At 46.7% G+C, this 24,994-nt stretch overlaps 1 protein-coding gene and 1 long non-coding RNA gene across 2 annotated transcripts in view; both read left to right on the forward strand.

Annotated features, from left to right (window-relative positions):
• Positions 1-240: 240 nt before the first annotated feature.
• LOC144114990 (uncharacterized) lies at positions 241-24,853 on the forward strand. The gene is made up of 3 exons (XM_077649089.1): positions 241-398; positions 15,332-15,478; positions 24,446-24,853. The coding sequence occupies exon 3, from the start codon at positions 24,446-24,448 to the stop codon at positions 24,851-24,853; it is 408 nt and encodes a 135-aa protein (XP_077505215.1). The 5' UTR covers positions 241-398; positions 15,332-15,478.
• LOC144114991 (uncharacterized) overlaps positions 1,019-24,994 on the forward strand; it is a 462,217-nt gene continuing 438,241 nt past the window's right edge. The window contains exon 1 of the long non-coding RNA XR_013311186.1: positions 1,019-1,125. This is a non-coding gene — a long non-coding RNA (uncharacterized LOC144114991). The remainder of the gene's footprint in view (positions 1,126-24,994) is intronic.

The raw sequence follows: 24,994 nt of genomic DNA on the forward strand, positions 1-24,994 counted from the left end.
GAATAATTCAGGTGCTGCTATCCGTTCGAGGAATATCTGATACGGGTCCCATTTGAACCCAACATATTATACTTATTTTTGGAAAGGTGGCGGAGTGCTTGAAGGTTGCTTCACTTCCGCCACCGGTTGGCCGGTATTGCACTGCCTCCGGGATCGGCGTTTAAAAATAGGGCGCGTCTTTTCTATCCTATCTTTCGATGCTATCTTTAAACTCTCCTACTTTCTGCACGTGGTAGCGATTGTGGCTCAGCTTGAGCCAGTGGGCAGGCCTGTGCACTTTCCTTTTCATCCTTCCTGGCAACAACAAAAGAAGAATAATTCACCATCACCAGTCCTTGTGCCGATGTCTGCGCCAGTGGTTCGGTGCCGGTGACTTGGACACGAAAGGCGTGTTCAAGGTAAGAATGCTCTGTCTAGACTCTGGCACAGCTTTCTGTGACGTTGTTGTAGCCTCCGAAGGAGTCCTAGTTGTATGCGCTAGTCTTTTAATTAATGATGACATACCAACTAGCCCAGCATTCCGCATTGATGAGAATTTAAACAGTCTTAGAAGGGCTGTACAGTATTGTGCGTTTTTATCGCTGACACTTTCAAAAATTTCCCCGCCTCAACCGCTGGCTCGTTTGCGGTGGAACTGCACACAGAGCTTGCGTATTATGGTAACTTTTGTATCGTAGCAAGTTTGACAATGGTACAGTTCAGGCGTACATGATGCGAAAACGTAAGCGTCTACGAGAGACCGGCGAGCCAAAACCCGCAGACGACGCTTTTTCGCTGAGATCCGGCAGTGGCGCCATCTGTTTTCGGCAGCGGAAAGCGTCACGACTAGGCCGCCGAGGCGAGCGTTGCAAGGAGCGCGGGCAAATGATGAGATACGCCTGGAATTGGTTTGTTTTTCAGTGCTATAATTTGAAAATACTTAAGATGAAGCAAATGCCGAACGGCATATTCAAAGGGCCCGCGCTCCTTGCAACGCCCGCCTCGGCGGCCTAGTCATGACGCTTTCCGCTGCCGAAAACAGATAGCGCCACTGCCGGTTCTCAGCGAAAAAGCGTCGTCTGCGGGTTTTGGCTCGCCGATCTCTCGTAGACGCTTACGTTTTCGCATCATGTGCGCCTGAACTAAGTAAGTACCATTGTCAAACTTGCTACGATACAAAAGTTACCATAATACGCAAGCTCTGTGTGCAGTTTCACCGCAAACGAGCCAGCGATTGAGGCGGGGAAATTTTTGAGTGTCAGCGATAGAAACGCACAATACTGTATATATTAGGCAAACAAATGTCTTGTTCTGTGGCCTCCATTTTCAAAATAATGTACCAAAACGATAATCCTCCTCAGGTCCTTATATGAAAACTCGTGTTACTAATGTAAGGAAGACAGCAACTCTATAAATAAATTAATATTGAGTACAGGTTTGTGCCTTTCCATGCGTTTTACTGCCATCAATGTAAGAAAATCACACACAAAATTCACAGCTGTAATCTGACTCCATTAATGACGACAGAACTGTATGTGAAATTTAGCTTTATTAAAGGAGTAGGTACCCTTTTATAAACACTAAATGCTGGCCCCATAACATGCCTGGCTGGCATTTCAGATGAGGATAAGGGTAAGGAGGACACACACATAACAGTCACATGCGTAAACACACGCACCTAGCATTTTGACCACATCGCCTAATGAAAGTCTATGTGTTGCTTCGCTTGAAACGGTAGGATAAAAGCACAAAGGAAATACTGACACATATCAGCTCATAATGGAGACGGGTATGGCTGACAGTAAAAGCTATCAATGCAGTCCTATTAACATTGCCAAACAGGCCATTCCCGAGCACAGAGATGGTTGTTCTGGAGTGTTTGAATGTTGATATTGGTAGTGGGATGGCATACCATATAGGAATTAATGAAGGCTAGGTAAATGAAACAGTGAAAGGAAGCAAGGCAGCAATGTGGGCTAGTTGGTTGCACATTTGATGGGAATAACGAGCTACACACGGACAAAAACCAACAACCGAAACGATGGACACAGGACAAGCGTGCACTAACAAAAATTTATTCTGGTACGAGGGCACATAAATACATTTCATGCACATGCTCTAAACAATCAGTTCATTGCCACCGGCTGTGTCGCACAGTCCTTCGTTTCTTGATTAGTTCTAACTCCTCACTTGATAACACCGAGGGTGTGCTTGCGCACTCTTCTTCACTGGCCTCCCATATCTCAAAGGCTTTTGTTTTATTTCTTGTCCCTTGCACGAGCTGAAATTGTAGTCCGTTCAAAGTAAGGTGAACATTTGTGATTTGCACAATGGGGTGCTTGTCCTGTGTCCGTCGTTTCAGTTGCCGGTTTTTGTCCGTGTGTAGCGTGTTATTCCCATCAAGTGAAAGGAAGGTCATAATGAATGTAAGAAAAAGGGAAGGGCCAAGTACAATACCTTTCGGGTTGCCAGAGATTCTAAAAAAAGAAAGGCAGGATGAGCAAGAATTAGCATGGGCCAACTGATGTTAACTGGCTAGGATCACTTAAATCCCACTCAGAACAGTACGATGCAAGACATTATTTTATAAAGAATTTTATCGCATGCTTTCTCAAAGAGACTAAGGTGCAAGTGTATGTCACAAAGAACGAAAAGTTGGCTATCACAGGTATGCTTTTCAAAAAGCGTACCGATTTGGAAGGAACAATTTAATGGGCCACAACAATTTAGCAGTGTGAGAGTACTTAGTGTTTTTCATGATTAGGAACCCATGCTAGTCATAGAAATGGTGCAATGATTTGGTGCTTGTCACATTATCAGAACTAGAAAATTTACCACATTCTGCTGTATGCAGCCATGCCTCGTTAATATCCACCCTGTAATATGATGGCTTGAATTATGGACAGTTTTTCTGGGGATGAAACTTTATCAAAGCATGCATGCCTTAACATGGAAACTTGCTGTTTAGACAAATGACAGTGTTTAAATGCACAAAGCCAATTGGGACCTGCATATTTTTGTCGTGTAATATGGAAATGCGAACGTCTGGCCTGTTGTGACCAGCTACTATAACATAGCGCAAGGACTGTTAGAAGTGTTTGGCGACAAATACAGACTGAATCATATGGCTGTTGCACCATGGAATTGCCCTTTGCAGCATAGCGTGCAGTTTTTGCTAAACATTGAACTGCCAGGCACGTAGACTCTCTCTGCTTGCACTTACTGACTGAAAAAGCACTTCTCTTTCTGGTGTCAAAATCATTGGCACTGAAAGGCTCGGCGACTCATTTCCTGGCACACTTTGTTCACTGCACAAATTAATTAATTAAACCACTCGCTGCCTGTATAACCATTTTTGTTATAATCTAACAGATGTTTACTTGCAACACTTTAATGTGTTGCAAGTAAGCATTGCGGCTCTTAATGTGGGTGGCAGGGTTCATAGTAAGTTTTTGCACCACTTCAAAACATATTTCGTGGACACAAGAACACAATATGAAAAGAAAACTGAAGCGCAAATAGAAGCTGCCAGTTTGGTACAGCAATGGTGGCTCAAGAACAAATGAAAACTTGTCCACTCAGGGGGGCGCCTGCAGCTTGCAGGCGTTGGTGAGTGGCGACACCATGGGTTCCCAAGCATCCGCAGGGACATCCCCCCCCCCCCCGGGGGGGATGATGGTGAACAGTGCATCACCATGGACCCGAGCACCTGCGCCTAGCCGTGCTTGGCATCGCTGTGTCCGGGGAAAAGGGGATCCTAGTGGTTGAGCCGATGCTGAGCGTTTGGACCTTTAAGGCCCCTCGGCGGAGGCAACACACCACTTTGGCCCCAGCTTCCTGTAGACGGCACCTCCGGCCTGACCCGACCAAGGGGAAATCGGCAGTCGCCTTTTCCTGTCCTGCCCTCCATCTTTCACTTTCCTATCTCTTTCTTACAACTTTCCTGTCCCCTCCTTTCTCGGTTTTTACACACTTCATAGGCGGCGTGGGTTAACCATGTGTGGCTGACAACCCTGTGTTATGCCGTATTAGGTTATAGTGGCGGTGTATAGCTGGTGTGGGCAGGGCTTTTTTAAAGGCGCCTGTCCCATCCCCATTTTAGGCTCCGTGGTGGGCGGCTAGCACCGCTGCCGACTACCAAACTTTTTTTTATGGCTCCCCCCTTTTCAAAACTTGATCGCTCTCTTAAAAGAGTGCGGACCGAAGATGTAACCACTCAATGCTTCAGGAAAACGAAGGAATCATTTCCAAAATTTCATGTCCTCCACTGTGAGGAAACAGAAAAAACTGCAAGAACTATGTCCCCATTCTTAGTCTCAAAATGTCTGACTGATGCCATCGGTCCAGGCTACAAACTGTCAAAAATGCCCAATGGTGACCTACTACTTGAACTAAAAGACATCGTCCAATACTCCAAACTTTCTAACCAAGTGCAAATTGGGGACAACATTGTGTCTATCACTTGACACCGATCCTTGAACGCCATCCGTGGTGTGATTTCTGAAACGGATTTTATCCACCTCACTGAGGAAGAGATGCTGGAAGGCCTCAAGGACCAAAATGTCATAAACGTACACGGTATAAAGATAAGAAAAGAGGACAAAGAAATCCCAACGAAACACATAGTCCTCACGTTCAACTGCAGCACACTTCCAGAGTCCATAGAAGCAGGCTATTTGAAAATAAATTACATTACATTCCAAATCCACGAAGGTGTTTCAATTGTCAAAGATATGGACACGGGTCACAGAGTTGTGGCCACAAAACGTGCATTAAATGTGCCTCAAAAGACCATGCTTCCGATAACTGTGAAGGAGCAGCATTTCGCTGCGCAAACTGCGGAGATGATCACCCAGCATATTCAAGGTCATGTCAAACATGGAAGAATGAAAAAGATATCATTACAATGAAATCAAAACAAAACATCACATTCAAGGTAGCGAGACGACTCTTCCACGCGAAGAACACTTTCACCTTCTCTACAAAAACAACCTTTGCTGATGTGGTGCGGGGGGCGGTGCGCCACACAGCACTCCGGCATCTGCCAAGGCCACGCTCAGTGAGCCTATGGCAGGGCCACCCACGCCCCAGGCAGAGACAGCGAAAGCTGCTCTGCCATCCCCAAAGCAGGGAGGTCCACCCAATGGGTCGGCCTCCCGCAGGACTTCCCCCCAATGGGGGAGGCCTAAAAATCAGACATCCGCGGCTTCGCGGTCCTCCAGCACCTCTCTTGAGGTGATGGATATAACTCCCAGTCCGTCTGCTTTGAAACGGCGGAACAGCTCTCTCGAGCGAAAAAAAGGCAGACCCCTAATTACGGGCCCAGAAAAGTAAATTCCTTCCGCTCCATTCCCACTCAACAACACAAAAATGACTTTTGAAATTCATGGAACTGTCGAGGATTACTGAGAAACTACAGTGACTTAACACATATTTTAGGGTCATTATTGCCCATTGCTTCGTGCCTTCAGGAGACCAATCTTGATCCGCAACATGTGAATATCTTAAAACACTATAAAACTTATCGACACGATCGCGAGCAGTCAAATAGACTCTCGGGTGGCGTCGCAGTTGTCATTCAAAGCGCCTCTGCTCAAAAAATCAAACTTAACACAAAACTTGAGGCAGTTGCAGTTAGCGTCGCTACCTACAAAACGATAACAGTATGTTCTGTATATCTTCCCCCGCGCATCACATTAACAATCGAAGATTTAGAAGGCCTGATTGATCAACTGCCGGAGCCATATCTGGTAGTTGGCGATTTTAACGCTCACTCCCCATTTTGGAGAAGCGAATGATGTGACTCAAGGGGACAAATAATTGGAAGATTTTATCCTCTCAAATAATATGTCTTTTAAATACGGGAAAAGCCACTTATTGTTGCCCAAGCTCGGCAAAAATGAGCTTCCTCGATTTAGCTTTCGCATCACCATCACTTTTTAACGATTTTAAATGGGATGTTTTAAATGACCCTCTGGGAAGTGATCACCTACCTACTATCATCAGCCTTTCATCGTCTACTCCAGTCATCCCCACAAGACCACGGCGCTGGAAACTTCACCTCGCCGACTGGTCACTTTTTACAGCAAGTGCAACACTAGAAAAACAATTTTGTAAAGACCTTAGCATAGACGAAATTAATGAAAAGTTTACTACATGCATAATATCGGCCGCTACACTAGCCATACCACAAACAGCAGGACTCGTACACAAAAAACGTAAAGTATGGTGGACACTAGAATGCACATTGGCAAAAAACAAAACAAAATAAAGCTTCGGGCTCTCTGCGTTGGTATCCCACAGCGGAGAACTTGATTGCCTTTAAGAGGGCCAAGGCCAGAGCGCGATTCGTTCGAAGAAATGCCGAGAAATCCTCGTAGCAGAAATATGTGTCCTCAATAAACAGCTCAATAACCTAAAAAGAAATGTGGGAAAAGGTTCGTAGATTCAGTAGTGACCATACCCCTTTCACGCTTCCTCTATCGACTGCACCCGGGACACAAACATCATTAGAAGAACAGGCCAACATACTGGGTGAGCATTTTGCTGAAGTTTCCAGTTTGTCCAGTTACACAAACACGTTCCACAAGTACAAAACAATAGCAGAAAAACAAAAACTTCCATTTGCAGCAGGTATGCACGAGGACTACAATCAACCCATCACACTCCAAGAATTGAATAGGGTATTATCTTCCGGTAAAAAGACAGCACCAGGCCCAGATAATGTGCATTACACTATGCTTGCCCATCTCTCTGAGGCTGCCGTGCAGGCATTGTTGAAATTCTTTAACAAAATATGGACAACTGGGATTATACCTGAGGAGTGGAAGAAAGCAATAATAGTACCTTTTCTGAAACTCGGAAAACCACCAACAAGTCCTAACAATTACAGACCGATAGCCCTCACCAGCTGCATTGCTAAATCTTTCGAAAGCATAATAAATATTAGATTGACCTTCACACTTGAATCTCGTCGTCTCTTAGATGTACATCAATGTGGATTTAAGAAAGCATGCTCGACCACTGATCACCTTGTCCGCTTAGAAAACACCATCCGGGAGGCGTTCATCCACAAACAGCACTGTATCGGGGTCTTACTTTGATTTGAAGAAGGCCTATGATACCACGTGGAAGTTCGGCATCCTCCATGACCTAGCAGAGCTAGGGATGCGTGGCAGGATGCTGAACTGCTTGAACGACTTCCTGATTAACCGCACAGAGTCCATCTAGGAGCAACTCTGTCAATGACATTCACCCAAGAGAATGGCTTACCCCAGGGATGCATTTTAAGTACGACACTCTTCATAGTAAAAATGAATTCTTTAGCCAAAGTAATACCCAAGTCCTTAATGTATTCAGTTTATGTAGATGACCTACAGATAGCATACACTTCTTCCAGCATACTGTCCTGTGAGAGACAAATACAAATCACACTAAATAAACTGGCTGCTTGTGCAGAGAAAAATGAATTCAAGTTCTCTCCTCAAAAAACAGTAGCTGTTCTGTTTTCATTACGACAAGGCCTACAGGTCGATCCCAACCTGTGCTTGAATCAAACCACACTGCCAATCAAACAAGAACATAAATTTTTAGGTGTCACTTTTGACAAGAAGCTTACATTTCTACCACACATTAACAGCCTTAAAAAGAAAGCATCCCAAGGCCTCAGTGTATTAGAGGTACTCCCACGAAAACGGTGGGGGTCCGATAGACCATGCCTATTACAAATATATCGCTCTTTGGTGCGCTCCATGCTGGACTACGGGTGCATAGTATATGGTTCAGCAAGAGCATCCTACTTGAAATGACTGGACCCTGTTCATAATCTTGGTCTGCGCCTATCAACTGGAGCATATAGAACATCCCCGGTAAATAGTCTTTATGTTGAAGCTAATGAGCCCACACTAGAGGATAGAAGAGTCACACTTACATGCACGTACATCCTAAAAACCCGTTCTCTTACTAAACATCTCTGTTATCCAATTGTTACCAAGTGCCCATCTAGAAGTTTATTCAATAATAAACCACATTTTATCAGGCCACTAATAATGCGCTTTGAAGATAAATGTGAAGAGTTAGAAGTGCTGGACGCCCTACCGAATATTGCACAAAGACATGAACATTTGCCACCATGGTACAGCCTCCCTTCGGTGTATGACTTCAGAGACACGTAAACAAAGAGGAAATGCCACAGGAGCTCATACTGCAAGAGTTCTTTGCACTACAAGAAAAATATGACACCTACACTGAATTTTACACTGATAGCTCAAAAACAAAGTCATGTCGGAAGTGCAGTAATTCAAGGACAAAACGAAAAAATGATACAATTGCCACAGTATGCATCGGTATTTACTGCGGAGTGTTATGCCATCTTTGTAGCCGTAGAACAAATAGTAAAACAAAACAAAAAATAGCATCATTTACACCGATTCACTGAGTATGCTCAAAGCGCTGCACTCTACAAATGCTGCTGAACCCATAATAGGAAAAATCATACATAACATAGTTAAAATCACAAAGCAAAAACATAACATTATATTCTGCTGGGTCCCTAGCCATGTTGGAACTTTAGGTAATGAGAGAGCAGATGCTTGCGCAGCACAAGCTCGAATTGGTCATATAAAACAAGTTAACATACCACAGAGGGATTTTTCTAAATTACTGCACAGTAAACTCAGGAATAAGTGGCAGGTTGCATGGGAAGAACAGACAAACAACAAACTACATTCTATAAAACCCGTTTTGGGATAATGGAGATCATGTAAACATCAGGAACGTTTTACAGAAGTTTTGTGTCGACTATGCATTGGACACACACACCTTACACACAACTTCTTGCTGACAAAAAAAGACAAACCTCTCTGTGAAATGTGTGGCGATGAACTCACGGTAAACCACATTTTAATTGTACGCACAAAACTGGAACAACTGAGGAAAAAATATTTCACAACATTCTACAATGAATACATCCCACTACACCCCATGTTACTTTTGGGTGATCAAGCACTGGTTGATTTTTCAAACATTTTTAAGTTTCTCAGAGAAGCCAATGTTTTAAAAAAACTTTAGATATAAAAAGGGTGACCTAATTAACAAAAGCTCTAACCGTGTGTTTGGCGCATCATAGCCTCAGTTGCTTTTGCGCCATTAAAATCAATGTAACTAAGTAACTAAAATGAAAACTTGTACGTTTCTGCCGCAGCCAACCCCTCCGGTGATGGCTTTATCCAGTTACCTTGCTGTGTCTTCTTTCGTTGCTCTCATTTATCATTTACCAGTATCATTTAAAGGGGCCCTGGAATGATTGCGATGGGCCTATTGTAAAGCAACAAACCTATATAGATGGTTTTTGTGAGTATTGCAGTCAAGTTTGAAAGCTCTCGGTGGACCCTATAATTTACAAATAATTCTTAAAAATTACTGCTCAGAATTGATTAGGACAACACCTTGGCACACATTCTTAGCTGCCCCTACCCCTGTGAAATAGTGGAGAATCTGGGCGAGCCTTCCTGTTGGGTGTGTTAAATTTCTGTAGGCGGGATGGGGTGTAGCAAGGTGCAGTGCACACCTGTTTTCTTTTTTTTGGCAGGCCGTCATCTATGGGGTGAAAGGGGGGGTATCAATTTTAATGATATCTTCAGTATTAATAAAGGTAGCTAGATTAAATATTTTTGTGCTGTGGCGATGAGTGATGGAATACCGATCGCTTGTGCACTTTTCGTAACCTCGGTAAATATCATTTTGTGGTCCCTTTAAGGTATTTGGTGCTGTTTTCAAGAAGTAAGGACTCCTTGTGCCTGACTGCAGTGGATGGCACATCTCTGACTGCAGGATGCTTGCTGATTTTTATGTAACATGTTACCGGTATTTCCCATGATCGTATGTTGTATACAAGGTGTTGTATACAAGCTTAGGTGCCTGATACCGCAATGACCAGTTCCACATACATATATAGACATAAACTCCGTTCAACTGCTATCCGTGAACACTGGATCTGAACACCGAAACTAAAATGAAAACTGAACTACTGGCACACCTCATTCGCATCTGGCCTAACTACGCAAATCGACTATTTTTTTTTTTCATTTTGATGTTGTGCAAGGGCATTGGGCATAAAATATTGAACCCTCTGACCTGCATTCAACAGCTGCGAAGTGCCACCTATCGTCAGACATTCAATAAAAATTTTATGTTCAATGTTGTTGAGGTGACAAGCTGCGAGGTTTGATAATGAGCCATGGAAAAGCATTGTGAAAGGCATGTGGGGATTAACGGAAAAGAAGTGGGACAAGCACTCACTTTCGTGAATTTCTTCTTTATTCACAATGTTGAGTCTGCGCCTGCCTGTCCTCACATGCACGCATGATCTCATGCTTGGCAAAAAAGATGCACCAAGACATCAAGAACCTATTTAACAAATAGATAAGCCACTTCGTCCTGAGTAAGGAAATTGATGCCTATTTAGCATGCTAGCCACCTCCTATTAATAATGGTTTCTACAACTGGCCTACTCTCATCGTCCTGGTGCTGAACCTTATTATTTGTTTTCTAAAAGGGCATGTCCACAGTCTCAACTGAATTGGCCTGGTATGTAAACCTGCTCCTTTTCTCCTGTATTTTGAGACCAGGCCAGTTGCAGAAGCACGTAATTTTGTGCAGGACATGATGAATTCAGGGTTAATGCGCGAGGCCATAGTTCTGCAGTGGAAGTAGTTATGATGGTGATAATTGTGGTGGTGATTATATTGTAATGAGAGGTGATGCATACTTGACCCAAGTGTTATTTTTATTGCCCAAGAGGGGAACTTTTGTTGATTTCTTGTTGCTGCGTCTTGCTTGCTTGGCCTGTGAGCGTATGTGCAAGCATTGCTAGGTGTTTATTGAAGCAATGTATTGAAAAGTCCACTTGGTAATCAGCGTTTACATTGCCTCTTTTCTGCTGCTGTCCTTGTGCCTTTGTTGCTGCTTTCCTTAAATAATTGTGTTATTTGTAGACCGGTGCTTGTTCCACTACTAATCAAGTAGTACATTCATTCAGGAGAGCAGCAGCAAAGAAAACAAGCAGCGCATACAAATTAAATAGCACACTAAATGATGCTGTTCATTACATAGGTATTTGTTAGATCTGTAGTTTGAGACCTGGGTTTTTAGCCCCTTAGCAGGCACATTTTTTTTGCCAAAATGGATCATTAAGCACCAATGCTGCAATCTGTCTGCAAACCAACAAATGGTTTAAGGTGAGCAGAGCTCATCTAAAGGATTTATTGGTTTGCCAGCAGATTCCTGCAAGGGTACTAAATGATCATTTTGGCACCATTTTCGGAAAAATGTCCGCTAAAGGGTTATGCGTTCCTCAACGTGCAAACTTCAAACATGTACAAGTTGTATTGCACATATAGCAGCTAATTTATCATATCTTCTTAGAGTATTTCTATGGGCAGCTGTCTTGAAATGCATTTTGCTCTGCTAATTGGTAGGTGATAGCAGCCTTTCTTATCTGTGCCAAGGAACTATCTTTGGTCACATGGAAGCATTCAGAGTTAAAGGCAGTTCGGATTATATGATCACAGCTTCACAAGTTCTGACATTCAGTACACAAGTGTTCGCAGCATCTGAATTGTGCATTTGGCTCACTACATACCGTTTCATAGATAGCGGAACTGCGGCTTTTTCTACATAAAGACTGTGCTGCAGCTGCACACGTTTTTTTTTTTTAGATGCTATGTGCAGGTTTGAAAAAAATAATTGATTTCTCAATCTTTGTGTCAGTTTGAGAGGTTGTGATGACTGAAAGCAGGTGGCACTTTTTAGCACTGCAATTTATGCATGGTCACAGCTGTGCACAAACTAATGTAATGAAACACATATGTAGGCTGTTTGCCAACGAACACATTGAACAGTGCTGAGTAGTGCACACTTTTTTTGCGAATTAATCTCTGGTACTTAGAGCTAAAAATTTTCTGTGGTGCTTTGTTTTTTGTTTTGGTAGAAGTTTCATGATATGATGGAAGTGTATAAGTCGATACTCGAGAGACATCAGAAATTGGTTTGGAAACCAAGCCACATGGAAATTGAAGGTAATAAATAAAAAGTGACCATAACACTTTCGGCAGCTTTGAAGATGAGGTTTCAAAAGTGAAAGAAGTGATGTCTTCAATGGTGCCATGGGGACTACAGTAAACAATTTTCAATGGCTAGGATGATGTCTGCTTTTCCCATGCTGACATTGCATGCATTGAGAAGTCCTGCAGCGTAACACTTCCATTGCCCCTCACTTGATCCAGGATTCAATCCAGACTCAGCAGCCATTCCCGTTTTAATGTAGGTGAAACAGAAAAGGTATTCGTTTGCTTTGGAACATCCGTGCAGATTAGATCCCCATGTGGTCGAAATTTGTTTGGACTTCTCCACTACGCCGCCTCTTTCTCTTATTTTACTCCCTCTTTCATCCCTTCTAACTTGGCTTGGTTTTGATGCCCACTGAAAAGTCAGTGCGCCCTTTCCATCTCTCAAAACCTGTTTTCAAATTTTTTTTTCTCTATTTTTGGCATACTTCCTGGCTACGTTTAGCTGCAAAGCCAAGATATCCAAGGTGCTAGACTGTAGGGCACAGTACAGAGCATGTGCTAACTACAACAGTGAACACTCTAAGAAAGGAATGAGCATTTTCAGCTGGCTGTGTCAGCCATGAGTGCATTGGTGCACTGTCTTGAAAGAGCGATAATGCTGCATGACTAGGACAATCTCGTAGTGTGTACCTGTTCAAGAAAAGAAGCCACATCTGCCTCAGCCTGACGCTAACATATGCCATAAGAATGTAATCTGCTGATCACAAGTTTGGAAATCACTAGAGCATATTTGGTGGTTCTCGGAGCTTCACCTGCTTGCGGGTCAAAAGTTCGCAGTTTCTGTGTTCCTACCTTACCTGAAGCACATTGTGATTTTGTGGTCACCATGACACTTTGTACACAACTGTGTGTTGCTGTGTTACAGGCATGCACATAAACAGTTTGCTTTTTTTTTTGGTCCACACAGATAATTTATGGAAGGTTTCATTTGCAGTAGAAGTGGCCAGTAGCACATAAAAAGTTTGAGCAACAGCTGTGTTTATTAAGTTAAGTTTAAGCTTCACTTGCCTGTTTGCTATCCATTTGCAAGAGCTGCGGCTTGTACCTTTCTGAGGTCGCAGTAGTCCATGGTCCCTGTTCTAGCATTTACATGACCGCTCCACATTGTTGATTGCTGCTTGTAGAGTCTGTAATGGAGCTGTAGGCCAGCTTTTGCTCGGCACCTGAACGTCTCTATTGTTGCATTCCCGTTGTTGATTTGTTACAACTCAGTTAAGTCTCTGAACTGGCTACTACGGTGCTACTTCTTATCTAGCCAGGACAAACTGCTGGCACATATGTGTCTGTTTCATTCTTACGCAGTTACAAGCTGGTGTAGTAGTTGCCACTTGCTCTGCACCATCCAAAATGCCAGATGGCCTCAAGGGTTCATGTCACGATAGACCAAATTTGCAGCCAGAGGTGAAGTTAGCTGGCTTGCTACTTAGGTCGTGCACTTCATGCCAATGTGCACATGAAGGCAATGGGCAACTCCCAAACTTCCTTCTTCAACAAAGAAGGGGCAGTGACAGCTGTGTGTTCTTGTGCTCCTACACCACTCTTATAAGCACGCCTTTTGCAGGTTCCATCTGCATTGCATGACAAGTAGCAGGTTCTCAAGAGCACCTGCTCTGGCATGCATGTTTGTTATGGCTCTGGTCTACTGGATAACTGCTTTAGCTAGCAGGAGAATGTGTGTGCTTTGGTGTCACTACAATAGAGCTTTCACCACCAATGCAATGCAAAGCAAGGGCTGCTGGTAGCTGGCAGAGATCTCAACCTATTGGTTATGACTTGCTCTGAAAACACGTTTAGCCCACAAAGAGTCCCCATGAAAGAACTGCAAAAAATGTCCACGCAGGTGATGTTTAAGTGGTAGCTGCAGAAGAACAGCATTGTGCACCAGCTGCGGGGGGAGATCGAGATTCAGTCTCACCTAAGGTGAGGCTGCTGTTTCATATTGCACTGCATGGCACTTGACGCATGAAGGTTGTTGCACCACTTGCTGCATTCAGAACAATAACTGAAACAACACAAGCAAGACAGCCGACACAGCCATCAAGCTTGGAATGGCGGGAGTCGGGACCAATCATATTTGACAGAATGGAGAAGCATGAATTGATATTGAAGCATTAGATGGGTGTATCGTGCTGGTGTTAAGTGGCTTTGCTCCTACAGAGTTTTTTTCCTTTCACTGCTGTTGAAAATAAATCATGTTTTTTAGAACAGTAACTCGGGGCTGCAGAACATTGCTCTTCTATAGTATGTGCAACGCATTCAAGGTTTGTGAAAGCTGTCACAATAAAGCAAGGTGAACAGTAGTATGTCATTAGCTTATTCCTTAACGGCATTCTTGAGTGAGATGTAGTTCTAAGTCTTCCATCAGAAGCCACCGCAGTGGCTCAGTGGTTATGACGTTCGGCTGCTGACGTGAAATGCACGGGTTCGATCCTGGCCACGGCAGTCACTTTTCAATGCAGGCGAAATGCTAGAGGCCTGTGTACGCTACGACGTCAGTGCATGTTAAAGAACCCCAGGTGGTCGAAACTACTGGAGCCCTTCACCACAGCTTCCCTCATTGCCTGAGTCTCTTTGGGACATTAAACCCCATGAAGCCAGAGTCTTCCTTCCGAAGCCACACCACACTTGTTCCTGAGCCATTTTGGCATTGACTCCTACTCACACGTGGGCATACATGCTTGCTGCTTTTGTGTTCAAAGAAGCATTTGAATTTTTTGTCACGAGTACTTTTGCGAGTGCTTTGCTTAGTGGTATGGTAACCACACTCTAAACAGAAAGGAGTAAAAAGGGAGTGCGCTAGAGGACAGCTTACTCCCCTTTTTTACTCCCATGTAGGCGTATTCGTGTTGAGTGCACGTATGCTTCGAGTGCACACAGATTCTTGTATTGTATGGCCTCGGGCCTTTGCTGTTCTTGGATGAAAACGTTTGGTCTTTTAATTCACTTGGAGAGTGCGGTGCACTCTTTTTGAAAGGTATCTGAAATTTCCTCATTAGTACTACTCATTGGCCCACTCATGGGAATGCCATACTGTTCGCACCAAACTGCATTGTTGTATTAAACCTGCTGCATGTTGCTGCAAATTAGTTTTTCTGTAAAATTTGTTTATTTCTGCTCCTAAACTGAATTTAGCGCAAGGAAGGGCCATACCCGGTTTTACTAGCTGCATCTGTATGCTAGCTGCAGAGGTAAGCAACTGGTGGAAAATAGTGTCCCTGATGCAGGCTCCCAAACATCCTGTGATCCTGTGCTTGTACAACTGGTTCCATGATGACACACGTGTCTATTTCATCCTGGAGTATGCGCCCCAGGGGGAGCTGTACCGGCACCTCACCAGAGCGAGGAGATTCACCGACCAGAGAGCTGTGACAGTAAGCACCCTGCCTGCTTCTGCGCACGCCGCTATGATGTCTTCTAGGTGATCCCAATGAGACAAAGTGCTGTTGAACTGAACTTGTTTATTTAGAATACATACTTCCATACAGGCTCAGTATTGGTGTTCGCTGTCTGTTGTTTCACTTGCCTCTTGTTTCAGATTCTACGGTTTGGGGCTTGCCAGCGCTCAGCCTAGCATGGCCGTTTGTGTGGTGCTCTCTCTGTTGGAAGCTGTACACTGCACCCACAACGAACAAGGCTCTACTTTGTGTTATTCATTTGCACTGGCATGCATCGCCACTGAGTGTTATGAATTCTAAAAATATAAATAGAAATTAGCTTTCCGACGGTGGTTGAGGCTTGACGTGGAAACAGCTGTATGCACAGATTTTGGTATACATTGGAGGCGACTGCGGTTCGGATTGCTCTTGAGCCCTTTATAATCTCCTGTTGCATAGCTTGCGTATATCCTCTGAGCTTGTGAATTGAGCGCTATAATTGGTTTTCATAGCCTTATTGTTGTGGACAACTGTTGTAACTGTGAGGGCAAATGAGCCCCAACTTCACTACTGACGGATGAGAAGCGTAGGAAGGGCATGAGGTCAGGGAGTGATGACTGCAAACCGTAAGACCAGGGCAAAGGTTAGCCAAAAGTTAAAATAGGCAGGGTGCAGTGCGTATTTGCCTCCTCATGCAAGCCCATGCAACGGCCTGCCTCATGTGTGGGAGATATTTGGTTCAGACTACACTGACACCGGGCACCTACCTGATGAGCACAGGCATACCTTTCCTTTGTGTTCACTCTCCCTGGAAATGAATCACTTGAAAAATGTGCACATGCTGCCTGTTTCTCTTCGAGCGTTTTGGCAGCAACTTCACAAGCAGGGCTTTTGCTAAATGTTAACAGGGAGCATGGTTTAGACAGCTCTTTATGCATTGTTTCTCTCACACTGTAGTGTGTAGGGATTTTTTTAGGTACTCATCATGATCCTGGTAGACTTGTCCATGCTGCGCAGCATGAGATAGTAGCTTTAGCTGCTGATGGCAGCTTCTGGCTAAGTAAGATAGTTGATGCCATCTCGAAATTGGAAATCCTCAGAAAACTGAGCCTTCAAAACCAGTTCTAAGAAATGTCATACCACTAATTTCGTTAAGTTCACAAAAGTATGTGTGAATGCATATATATACATTATCTCATCACCATACAGCTGTGTCAGTCAGGCTAGCAATGCATTGGTGTGCATTGGAGGTGGCAAAGCACAGCACCAGCACTTGAAGCAAAATTTGGTTTAAAGGATTTACTCATGGTGCTTTCACTGGGGTTTAACAGTCCAGAGACGTGTTCAACAAGCCGCCGCAGTGGCTTAGTGGTTATGGTGCTCTGCTGCTGACCCGAAAGACTCATGTTCGATCCCGGCCGCAGCGGTTGCATTTCGATGGAGGCAAAATGCAAGAGGTCAATGTGCTGTGCGATGTCAGCACTCATTGAAGAACCGCACATGGTCAAAATTATCCGGAACCATCCATTGTGGCATCTCTCATAGCCAGAGTCACTTCAGGACGTTAAACCCCATAAATCGTAAAACGAAACGTGTGTTTGACAGCCACAAAGCCTGAGAACGGTGATTTTTACTGCCACCTTCCAGAAGCAGATGCCTTTTGTTCTTCAGAACAATGTCCGTCACCTACATTGTGACTTGGGGCACATTGTCAAGCACTGAGGTGTCATTTCATCTGTAGTGTTCTGGGCCATTCTTGGACTGTTGGCATCTATGTCTATAGTGCACAGAGCACTGTTGTGTATTGAGGCCACTTTGCTGCTGTTTTATGCAAATAATGGCCATTATCCACCTTCTCCAGACAAAGTCAACACAGTGGCATTTTGAGAAAAGTTATTACAAATGGGCAGAAAAGTTATGCTAGATTTTAACATGGACCAGGAGAGCTCTTCAAAATATTGCAGTTGTGGGTTTGAATGGGGAAGATAAGTACGTTCTCCCCACTCAATCACGGCTGACACGGTTCAAAGCCGCCCGGACCCCACCCCGTGATCGGGTACGCTACCGAGGGCTCGCCGACCACGGCGGGCCTTGCTCTGGGGGAACAAAGGAACGACACATTGGCAGACACAAACAGGCATTTATTGCTACAGAAACAATAACGCCAGCTAGCAACAAGGTACGCTAATGAATCAAGGTTGTCCGACTCACCAGCAAGGTTCCGAGCGAATGTTCGCCCGCGCTAGGGCAAGGGATATAAACTCCGCAGGCTGGACAGGACGAGAACGGGAGCCTGTCTCCCCGTCGCTTCTTCGCCCCGCCGGCGAAGAGCGGCGCCGCGAGCGACGCGTCCGCTCACGCCGATGATCCCAGCCGAAGCCCCTCTCCCGCGCGCGGGCTTTGGCAGTCTCGCGCGCAGCGATGCTGGCGCCCTCTCTTGCCAGTTAATGTAACTGACAGGGGAATGCGCTCAGCCTCGAGGTAAGACTGCCGCTGCACGGTGCCTCGCGGGGAAGCAAACTCAGGGGGCTGCAGGGCAGGTCCCCACACAGTAAAAGTCCCAAGTTCCAATGTCGGCCATCGAAGAAGCACATCACTTCTGGTGGCTTGTTCCCTCATGCAATCCACTCGTGCTGCTAGCCATGCTGCTCGGTCACCTACTTTATACCTCCTGTAGTATATTTCCACGGCAACAGCATTTGAGCAACGTTAAGTGTTGAAGGTTGAAGATATACCATTGACAAAAAGACCATTCTGCAGCCACTAATAAAAGCCACCACGACAGACTTGGTGGTGCTGTGCAAAAAAAACAGGGCAAGGTTGCCTTGCTCTTGTGATTCTTATGGGCCTGTTCCTCTTGTGCAGTACATCTACCAACTGTGCAACGCTCTCAAGGTCTGCCACAGCCAAAAGGTCATCCACCGGGACATCAAGCCCGAGAACCTGCTCCTAGGCTAAAATGGCGATGTCAAGATTACAGACTTTGGCTGGTCCGTACACGAGCCCTCTTCTAAGTAAGTGTATCAACCAATTTTTTTTTCCAACTTGCAGTCTCTTTTCTTTGTACCTAGGGGGTCGGTGACTGTGAAGGAGACTGTATTCCAGCCTTGTTTTGTGTGCCTTCTCCTGTTGTGCACCTGGCACAGTAGCGCAGTGGCCATAGCATTTGGCTTTTGAGCACACAACCTCTTGTTTCGTCTCTGGCCATTGCTGCTCCATTTCAACAGATGCAAAATGCAAAACCACCTTTGTACTGAGTTTTTGGTGCTCACTAAAGAAACCCCAGTATTTGAAATCAATCTGGGGCCTTCTGCTGTATTATGTCATAGCGAACGGCAGTTTTTTGACACGCAAAATTTAAAACACATTAATCTATTTTCACGTCATGCTTCATCAGTGAGCTACGCAAGTAGAAGCGTAGCAGACTGGGCGAGTTGGTGTTCCACGGTAACAATACAATTTCAAACAGCGCTAGACAACAGGACCAGAAAGAGGAGGAGACAAACACGGCGCTGAACTTGCAACTGATTTATTTGAAGCAGGAAGTCAGTTTATACATACAAGCACGGGCGCACACGCGCCAGGTCATACAGAGAAGATCAGATACACACTCACCAAAAAGCCACCATACACACGTGATGTAACTGCCTTGCAATGTACCCTTTATGCAGCAATGACATTTCCTTCGCTGACAAGACTAAAGACGTTTTGCTAACGCAGCCATTAGATTTTCTGGTGATATGGAATGCTTCGGCGACTTCTCTGGTGGTCTTGTCACAATGAAAAAATAACAATTCTGTATCGTCAAAGAAAGGTACGCATTTACAAAAACTGCAATGCTTTGCCAGGTTAGTGTCTTTTTTCTCCAATGAATTGGCATGCTCCATTAGTCTAATGTTAATGCAACGGCCTGTCTGGCCTATGTAAGTTAGACCACAAGATAAAGGAATTTGGTAGACCACTCCCTTCTTGCAACTGATGAACTTATTGCTCTTGATGAACTTATTGCAACTGATGAACTTATTATCCCAGGAGTGAAAAATGTCTAGTGAGCTATGCGTCTTGCCACTCTAAGCTTGTCAAACTTGGAATTGTGACGGGTAGTATTGGTATGGCTGTCAAAAAATCGTGTTTTCATCAAATGTCCAGTAGCCTGGCAGTCCAAGCCCAGAGATGCAGAGAGGCTGGTTTTCCAGATTCTATACTTGTGGCTGGTGCTAATAAGATTATTAAAGCGCTGAAATGTTCGGGACAACCCAAAGAAAATGTTGACCGAAAAAAAAGTTGTCATGCCATATGTGCACGCCTTGTCACATCGTTTTAAGAGGGTAGGGGCCAAGTATAGCGTGAGGGTCGTTTTTTTCTGCGCCTTATAAGCTGGGTAAGATAGGGGCAGCAGTTCAGAGGAAGCAGGATGGCTTTAAACAAAGTACTGCCTGCAAGGTAAATCATAGCAATAAGTTCATCAGTTGCAAGAAGGGCGTGGTCTACCAAATTCCTTTATCTTGTGGTCTAACTTACATAGGCCAGACAGGCCGGGAAGAGTAAGGGTTAAACATTTGGGAAAGGAGAGGTTGCAATTAAATACACAAACAGCACAAACGCGACCACTCTCTCCCACGGCACCCACGGCACAGCAGTTACCACTTTCCTAACATATGTTTTCTCTTTCGCACACGTGACAAACATATGCCAACGAGACGATCACTAAAGTTGTTTACAGAACACACCGAAAGAGAAGAAGACAGTCTTTACGGGAATAGCAGGGAATAGTGGGTTTCCGGTCACTCGGCTAATACTCAATCGTATCTCGTGCAATCCCGAAGGCTCAGCAACCCCTTGACAACGCACACATGTCGACACCTGTACATGGTTAGGCTTTTTAAGACTAGCTCTGCCCGTGACCGCGCGGAGGAGATAAGGACGTCCGCCGCAAGCAGGGGAGGCCGGGACGGGATGGGTCCCTTTGTTGGCGACTTCTGACCCCACTGGAGCGGCCTTCCTTGTGAACACAAGACCAACAAGTCCGCGGAAAGGTCAGCGAACTCCACACCTCCCGACCAAGAATGTCACGCGGACACTTGCTGTCAGTGTGACATAAAACTCCTCCCGCCCGTGACCAAACACAAACGGCCAAAGCCACCGGTGATCAACCTACCTTTGATCCTGCGCGGCGTACACAGAAAACCCCAGTTTGCTAGTGCCTTTGGCATGTCGGAAGTTCTGTTGACCTGTCAGTGCAGTTCATTGAGCTAGCGATAGCTCGAAAGAAATTCACCGCATTACTCGATACAGGAGCAAACGCTTCTTTGTTCGGTGACGAGGTGTTAAACCATCTCCGCGAGAAAAAATCCGGCTGAGAGAGTGCGATACCACTTTTCGCCTCGCGAGCGGCACAGCGCACTCTAGTGGTGCAGCGAGGATAGTGGTTCGCTGGGAAAGACGCGTGCAGCGACAACGCCTTGTTCATCTTCCCTGTCTATCCGTTCCGGTCATTCTTGGACGAGACTTCCTAGCCAAGACAGGTATTGTGATAGACATCAGCAGCGGAGGCTACAGGGGGCCCACGTCAGGCGCCTTGAAGCTTTTCGTGAAAGCGCCCCCGGATGTCACAGACAATTCAGACCCAGAACACAGTGCCAGTTGGGGGAGACCGTGACAAATCCACCCCCACCCCACCAGCCCGAGAACCAGGAGAACCACCGCAGCTGATAGAGAGGGCAGAGAGGAGGTTGCCCGTGCAGGGAAGGTCAGTGCACCCCTTGTGGTTGGGAGTGAACAGCGTGACGAGAGAGGGAGAAGGCACGGTTGTCATCGCTCCTCTATGAGTACAATGCGACATTCACTGACTGCCCTGGCCTCACTACCCTAGTCAGGCACAAAATAGACATGGGTGACACACTGCCTTGGAAGTGTACTCCTAGACCAATTAGCTTGGCTAAGAGAAAAGCACTGGACAGCGCCTTAGACAAACTTATCGACACTGGCGTTGTTGAGAGGTCTAAAAGCCCTACGGGCTTTCCGGTAGTCTTGGTTCCAAAGATAGACGATACGTATCGACTTTGCGTAGACTACCGCAGACTGAATGAGGTTACGAGAAAAGACACGTACCCTCTACCAACCATTTCTTCCTTAGTGTACCTAGGTGGGGCGAAGTACTTTACAACGCTCGATGCTAGCCGCGGATACTTTCAGGTTGAAATGAATGAGCGGGACAAGGAGAAAACTGCTTTCACTTGTCACAGGGGCCTTTTCCATTTCAAGAGAATGTCTTTTGGCTTGGTAGGAGCACCCGCTACTTATCAGCACCTAATGGACCTTGTTCTGGGAGATGTGAAGTGGCAACATGCGCTCGCGTACCTAGACAACATCGTGGTGTACTCAAAAACGATCGAAGAACACTTGTGCCACTTGAGGGGCGTCCTAGAGAGGCTGAGGTCCGGGGGAATCACTTTGAACCCGAAGAAGGCACAGATCGCCGCGACACAGATAACACTGTTGGTGTTCATGATCAACAGAGGCCGCATTCTGTCGTGTGATGATAAGCTTGAGGTTTTGCTTAAGTTTCCGTCGCCCACAGATGTAGCCGGTCTCCGACGCTTCCTGGGAATGGCGAACTTTTATCGCCAGTTCATCCCAGATTGTGCAGTGCTGCAGGCGCCTTTGACAAAGCTTTTGAAGAAAGGCGAGCGCTGGAGTTGGGGTCACGAGCAAGAGGATGCACTGCGCAACCTCACCAAAGTGCTCGCTGACACGGCTGAATTGCAGCTACCCGACCTAAACAAACAGTTTGTGATTCAAACCGATGCAAGCGACCTGGGCTTAGGAGCAGTGTTGCTTCAGGAGCATGAAGGCGTTCTCCGTCCGGTAGCTTTCGCAAGCCGTGCGTTGACGCCGGCAGAGAGAAACTACTGGGTGACAGAGAATGAATGTCTCGCGATGGGTTTTGCTCTGCGTAAGTTCGACTACTACGTCGATGGGGTGGCATTTGTGATCGAGACGGATCACATGGCGCTCACCTGGCTGAGACTCAGTGAGCCGAGTGGCCGCCTAGCGTGTTGGTCCCTGTTGCTGCAGCATTACGACTTCACCGTGCACTACCGCAAAGGGAAAAACAATGCTGTGGAAAAACAATGCTGTGGCTGACGCACTCTCACGAGTGCCTGTCCACTGCGAGGAAGGTCACGCGACCGACCGCCCGACAGCCTGAGAGAGTGAGGGACAGACCCGAGCCGTAGCCCATGTAAGGAACGCAGACCAATCGTTGATCCAGGGTGAGAGCGTGAACCACGTGGACTACGCGAGTTCCGTAGGGAGTGTGTTCAGCAGAAAGGAGCTGCTCGAAGCTCAGCAGAAGGATCTGTTTTGTCGAAAGGTGTTCGACGGGCTCCGGAAGTCGGTCGGCAGGGCCGCCGCGCACACGGAGACAGCTGGTTTTGCTGTCGGTGTGGAGCGCTTGGAAACTGCTCGTAGTGCTGTGAGCGCGATGGATTCATATCTGCTGGATTCCGACGGCGTCCTACTAAAGTATATCCGCTCAGAGAACGACACAAACGAGGCATTCAAGGTGGTGATACCGCGAGCATTGAGAGCAGCACTGTTACGCTACTTTCACGACTCGTGCATTGCTGGGCATGCAAGCGGCCCTGAGACTTACACTAAGTTGTGTCGCTTTGCTACCTGGCTTGGCATGAAAAGGGACGTAACACGCTATGCCCGCTCGTGCCATGTGTGCCAAAGTGTGAAGCCCCGAGGCGGACGACCACCTGGCCTCATGCACCCGATTAACAGCCAGACTCCCTAGAAAATCGCGGCGTGTGACATCATGGGACCGTATCCTATGACACCGAGTAGGAACAAGTTCTTGCTGGTGGTCACGGATCACTTCAGCAAGTGGGTTGAACTTTTCCCCCTTAGAAAGCTGACGGCACGAGTCATCATGGAGAAGCTGATGGACGTATTCACCAGGTTCGTTTTCCCAGAGCAGCTGATAACGGACAATGCGTCCTACTTCACTGCGAAAGTGTTCGTTGATTCGTGCGCTGCACTCGGCATTAAGCACAAGAAAACGACCACCTATCATGCTCAGTCGAACCCCACGGAACGAGTCAATCGCAACGTTAAGCACTTGCTGGTCGCGTACTCTGAGAGGCACAAAGATTGGGACTCCTATCTGCCGGAGATCGTATTTGATTTGCGTTCGACCATTACCCGTTCGACTGGGTATGCGCCGTCTTCTCCTAATCTGGGTAGAGAGCTGCTAAATCCGATAGACCGGATTCTATCGGACGGCAGGAAGACGCCAGTTGCTTCATCAGCACGAGCTGAATATGCGACGCAGCTGCGCGCTAATATGACGGAAGCTTTACGCAAGGCTCGCCGCAACCTGGGCACTGCTAGGGCGCAGCAGAAAACATAGTACGACCGCTCGCACCGTGATGTTCACTACGAAGTGGGTGATCTGGTGCTTCGACGCCAGCATGTTCTCAGCTACGCTAGCAAACAGTTTGCGGACTCATTGCCGTCGAAATGGATCGGGCCGTTCCGCTTGTGAGAGAAACTTTCCTCGCTCGTTTACAGGCTCAAGGACTTGCGATCGAAACCGACAGGTGGACCGGTGCACGTATGCGACCTACATTACGTGCAGCGAGATGAGTGGGCAGAGGACACGGCCCGACCCGCACTGCAGTCGGATAATGAGCGCTGCGATCAGCTGGCGAACCCCGCGTCTCGCTATAACTTGCGCCCTAAGCAGAAACAGAATCTGCCTGCGCAGCCTAGAGCGAGGGCGCGAGCCGGCAGACAGTCTCGTTAGATGCATGAACATACGGGCCCGCTCATGCTGATCAGTGTCATGCAAGACTGACTTGCGTTAGCTCTCATGACTGTCGTGAGGGTCGAACAGCTATGTAGCATGCGCTCCAGTAGTTGGTTACATCTGTTTCAACCTTTTTTCCGATGCAGATGGAGAAGCAGGCACAGTCCAAGCGCCGGCGGTCACCCTCGACATCCAGCCGAAGCCCCCATCACCACTCGCTACATCGCCGTCACCAGGCGGCCACCCCACCGGGCCCCTTACGTGCTGGCCCGCGGCACTTGGGCCCCCTCTTCGGGCAGTCGCCGCACCACTGCCAGGCTACCCCCGTCACCTTGGGCCCCTCGCCTGCTTGCTCGCTACTCTGCCAGCGCCCGTCGTCCACCCCGCTGGCCCGAGGCCCGGAGCCACCAGCAGTGCAGGCCCCGCGCCTACCGGGACGTAGCTTAGTGGACGTACCAAGCTGGTATGAACGCGCCGGTGGGCTACGTTTCGTGGTGGCCGTGGAAGCGGCAGGAGAGGGCGAAAAGGCGCACGCCCCCGGCCAGGCTGTTTAACGTCTTCCGGGGGTGCACCGTCGCCGACGCGGACCAGCGGGCCGAGGGCGCGTCCCTGCCCCTGCCCCTGGGAGCCCTGCTGTGCCCGTGTGGGGCCGTGCTGCTCCACGAAAAGACACACAAGGCGGGGCCACTACCCGG

The sequence above is a fragment of the Amblyomma americanum genome, chromosome 1 (assembly GCF_052857255.1).
Source record: "Amblyomma americanum isolate KBUSLIRL-KWMA chromosome 1, ASM5285725v1, whole genome shotgun sequence".
Lineage (NCBI taxonomy): Eukaryota > Metazoa > Arthropoda > Arachnida > Ixodida > Ixodidae > Amblyomma > Amblyomma americanum.

Bases quoted from the DNA above. Each gene is read 5' to 3' on its own strand.
- LOC144114990 (XM_077649089.1), top strand. From the start codon at position 24,446: ATGGAGAAGCAGGCACAGTCCAAGCGCCGGCGGTCACCCTCGACATCC.